The sequence below is a fragment of the Argopecten irradians genome, chromosome 7 (assembly GCF_041381155.1).
Source record: "Argopecten irradians isolate NY chromosome 7, Ai_NY, whole genome shotgun sequence".
In the NCBI taxonomy this organism is placed as follows: Eukaryota; Metazoa; Mollusca; class Bivalvia; order Pectinida; family Pectinidae; genus Argopecten; species Argopecten irradians.
In genome coordinates, this window is record NC_091140.1 from 3,587,713 (window position 1) to 3,592,529 (window position 4,817).

Below are 4,817 nucleotides of genomic sequence, written 5' to 3' on the forward strand. Positions count from 1 at the left end.
CATTAATGTCTAGTTTACTGTTGATTTGGAGGACAAAGTCATTAATGTTTAGTTTACTGTTGATTTGGAGGACAAGGTCATTAATGTCTAGTTTACTGTTGGTTTGGAGGACAAGGTCATTAATGTTTAGTTTACTGTTGATTTGGAGGACAAGGTCCTTAATGTTTAGTTTACAGTTGATTTGGAGGCCAAGGTCATTAATGTTTAGTTTACTATTGATTTGGAGGACAAGGTCATTAATGTTTAGTTTACTGTTTATTTATAGGACAAGGTCCTTAATGTTTAGTTTACAGTTGATTTGGAGGCCAAGGTCATTAATGTTTAGTTTACTGTTGATTTGGAGGACAAGGTCATTAATGTTTAGTTTACTGTTTATTTATAGGACAAGGTCATTAATGTTTAGTTTACAGTTGATTTGGAGGCCAAGGTCATTAATGTTTAGTTTACTGTTGATTTGGAGGACAAGGTCATTAATGTTTAGTTTACTGTTGATTTGGAGGACAAAGTCATTAATGTTTAGTTTACTGTTGATTTGGAGGACAAGGTCATTAATGTCTAGTTTACTGTTGGTTTGGAGGACAAGGTCATTAATGTTTAGTTTACTGTTGATTTGGAGGACAAGGTCCTTAATGTTTAGTTTACTGTTGATTTGGAGGACAAGGTCATTAATGTTTAGTTTACTGTTGATTTGGAGGACAAGGTCATTAATGTTTAGTTTACTGTTGATTTGGAGGACAAGGTCATTAATGTCTAGTTTACTGTTGATTTGGAGGACAAGGTCATTAATGTCTAGTTTACTGTTGATTTATAGGACAAGGTCATTAATGTTTAGTTTACTGTTGATTTGGAGGACAAGGTCATTAATGTTTAGTTTACTGTTGATTTGGAGGACAAGGTCATTAATGTTTAGTTTACTGTTGATTGGGAGGACAAGGTCGTTAATGTTTAGTTTACTATTGATTTGGAGGACAAGGTCATTAATGTTTAGTTTACTGTTGATTTGGAGGACAAGGTCATTAATGTTTAGTTTACTATTGATTTGGAGGACAAGGTCATTAATGTTTAGTTTACTGTTGGTTTTGGAGTACAAGGTCATTAATGTTTAGTTTACTGTTGATTTGGAGGACAAGGTCATTAATGTCTAGTTTACTGTTGATTTGGAGGACAAGGTCATTAATGTCTAGTTTACTGTTGATTTGGAGGACAAGGTCATTAATGTTTAGTTTACTGTTGATTTGGAGGACAAAGTCATTAATGTTTAGTTTACTGTTGATTTGGAGGACAAGGTCATTAATGTCTAGTTTACTGTTGATTTGGAGGACAAGGTCATTAATGTCTAGTTTACTGTTGATTTGGAGGACAAGGTCATTAATGTTTAGTTTACTGTTGATTTGGAGGACAAGGTCATTAATGTTTAGTTTACTATTGATTTGGAGGACAAGGTCATTAATGTTTAGTTTACTGTTGGTTTGGAGTACAAGGTCATTAATGTTTAGTTTACTGTTGATTTGGAGGACAAGGTCATTAATGTCTAGTTTACTATTGATTTGGAGGACAAGGTCATTAATGTTTAGTTTACTATTGATTTGGAGGACAAGGTCATTAATGTTTAGTTTACTGTTGATTTGGAGGACAAGGTCATTAATGTTTAGTTTACTGTTGATTTGGAGGACAAGGTCATTAATGTCTAGTTTACTGTTGATTTGGAGGACAAGGTCATTAATGTTTAGTTTACTGTTGATTTGGAGGACAAGGTCATTAATGTTTAGTTTACTGTTGATTTGGAGGACAAGGTCATTAATGTTTAGTTTACTGTTGATTTGGAGGACAAGGTCATTAATGTCTAGTTTACTGTTGATTTGGAGGACAAGGTCATTAATGTCTAGTTTACTGTTGATTTGGAGGACAAGGTCATTAATGTCTAGTTTACTGTTGATTTGGAGGACAAGGTCATTAATGTTTAGTTTACTGTTGATTTGGAGGACAAGGTCATTAATGTTTAGTTTACTGTTGTTTTGGAGGACAAGGTCATTAATGTTTTAGTTTACTGTTGATTTGGAGGACAAGGTCATTAATGTTTAGTTTACTGTTGATTTGGAGGACAAGGTCATTAATGTTTAGTTTACTGTTGATTTGGAGGACAAGGTCATTAATGTCTAGTTTACTGTTGATTTGGAGGACAAGGTCATTAATGTTTAGTTTACTGTTGATTTATAGGACAAGGTCATTAATGTCTAGTTTACTGTTGATTTGGAGGACAAGGTCATAAATGTTTAGTTTACTGTTGATTTATAGGACAAGGTCATTAATGTCTAGTTTACTGTTTATTTAGAGGACAAGGTCATAAATGTTTAGTTTACTGTTGATTTATAGGACAAGGTCATTAATGTCTAGTTTACTGTTTATTTATAGGACAAGGCCATTAATGTCTAGTTTACTGTTTATTTATAGGACAAGGTCATTAATGTCTAGTTTACTGTTGATTTATAGGACAAGGTCATTAATGTCTAGTTTACTGTTTATTTATAGGACAAGGTCATTAATGTCTAGTTTACTGTTTATTTATAGGACAAGGTCATTAATGTCTAGTTTACTGTTTATTTATAGGACAAGGTCATTAATGTCTAGTTTACTGTTTATTTATAGGACAAGGTCAAGGTCATTAATGTCTAGTTTACTGTTTATTTATAGGACAAGGTCATTAATGTTTAGTTTACTGTTTATTTATAGGACAAGGTCATTAATGTCTAGTTTACTGTTTATTTATAGGACAAGGTCATTAATGTCTAGTTTATTGTTGATTTGGAGGACAAAGTCATTAATGTTTAGTTTATTGTTGATTTGGAGGACAAGGTCATTAATGTCTAGTTTACTGTTTATTTATAGGACAAGGTCATTAATGTCTAGTTTACTGTTTATTTATAGGACAAGGTCATTAATGTCTAGTTTACTGTTGATTTGGAGGACAAGGTCATTAATGTCTAGTTTACTGTTGATTTGGAGGACAAGGTCATTAATGTCTAGTTTACTGTTGATTTTCCTTTTCTTCGGTTTACATTAATTTAATGGCCATAATGAATTGGTGATGCATAAACATATTAAGGATATTTTATAATTTATATTTCTTCCTAGCATTTTATCGGATTCTTTTTTGAGTCCTGCTGTCTGTTAAGATCCACTTCCCTTTTATGGTGTGGATGCAATCCTGTTTTATGGCAATGCACCAGTAGAAGCTTCATTTTCAGAAATGCATATGTTTTATGTTCTTTCTGAAATCTTATTGGTTGGAGATTTAATCAGACTTACCATCAGTGATTGTGTGATTCCCTCTCGTCCAGGGAGTTACTGTATTAGGGGAGACATGTCGGGACTGCCTTACGTTTGATAGAAAAAGCTGTGGAGCTGGCACATGTAATTTGGTAATATCCCGGGGTTAGCCGCTGGTGTGGCTGTCGGTACAAACACTGACAGTGTGATAAACTACTATGTCTACTTTCTCCTTCTTCATCCACTATAATATAATCAATAAAAGCCAGTCTGAAAGTATAGGTACTAACATACGTAGGTCTGTAACGTCTGGACTTGGTCTGGCCCTATAACCTTGCTGTAAACCAGAATCAAATCGTGAAGGATACATTTTGAAACAAAGGATACAGATATTTCATTTATGTTTAACTTCATCAAAATCACGCCCCTGTTCCCACGGGTGTATGATTTTATAATTCTCCTGATTTTACTCATCTTATGTACATGAAAGAAGGCGTATCATAATATCTATATTTAATAAAAGATAATAATAAGATAAATAATATGTAAGTCGATATTGGGAACTAAGATAAACAATTGTGGTAACTAATAAACGTCAACGTGAAATAACAGCGTAACTAGGAGACGTTAATACAAACGGCGTAACTAGGAGACGTTAATACAAACGGCGTAACTAGGAGACGTTAATACAAACGGCGTAACTAGGAGACGTTAATACAAACGGCGTAACTAGGAGACGTTAATACAAACGGCGTAACTAGGAGACGTTAATACAAACGGCGTAACTAGGAGACGTTAATACAAACGGCGTAACTAGGAGACGTTAATACAAACGGCGTAACTAGGAGACGTTAATACAAACGGCGTAACTAGGAACTTTAATGTCAACGTGGTGACTAGGAAACGTAAATGTCAACGTGGTAACTAGGAACTTTAATGTCAACATGGTAACTAGGAAACGTTAATGTCAACGTGGTGACTAGGAAACGTAAATGTCAACGTGGTAACTAGGAACTTTAATGTCAACATGGTGACTAGGAAACGTTAATGTCAACATGGTGACTAGGAAACGTTAATGTCAACGTGGTAACTAGGAAACGTAAATGTCAACGTGGTGACTAGGAAACGTAAATGTCAACGTGGTGACTAGGAAACGTAAATGTCAACGTGGTGACTAGGAAACGTAAATGTCAACGTGGTAACTAGGAACTTTAATGTCAACATGGTGACTAGGAAACGTTAATGTCAACATGGTGACTAGGAAACGTAAATGTCAACATGGTGACTAGGAAACGTAAATGTCAACGTGGTAACTAGGAAACGTTAATGTCAACGTGGTAACTAGGAAACGTTAATGTCAACGTGGTAACTAGGAAACGTTAATGTCAACATGGTGACTAGGAAACGTTAATGTCAACGTGGTAACTAGGAAACGTTAATGTCAACGTGGTAACTAGGAAACGTTAATGTCAACATGGTGACTAGGAAACGTAAATGTCAACATGGTAACTAGGAAACGTAAATGTCAACATGGTGATTAGAAAACGCAA

General features: G+C 34.6%; 1 protein-coding gene across 1 annotated transcript; it reads right to left on the reverse strand.

Moving 5' to 3' along the window:
- Positions 1-1,067: 1,067 nt before the first annotated feature.
- Positions 1,068-3,637, reverse strand: LOC138326805 (uncharacterized). Its single transcript, XM_069272804.1, has 2 exons — positions 3,558-3,637; positions 1,068-1,968 (listed from the first exon to the last, which is right to left on the reverse strand). The coding sequence occupies exons 1-2, from the start codon at positions 3,635-3,637 to the stop codon at positions 1,068-1,070; spliced, it is 981 nt and encodes a 326-aa protein (XP_069128905.1).
- Between the last annotated feature and the right edge of the window lie 1,180 nt (positions 3,638-4,817).

What these genes read in the sequence shown, in the direction of transcription:
- LOC138326805 (XM_069272804.1), bottom strand. Translation starts at nt 3,637, where the DNA reads ATGTATCCTTCACGATTTGATTCTGGTTTACAGCAAGGTTATAGGGCC. An exon ending in GACGTTACAGACCTACGTAT is followed by an intron (nt 1,969 to 3,557) that starts GTTAGTACCTAT and finishes CCAAATCAACAG; the next exon opens with TAAACTAAACATTAATGACC.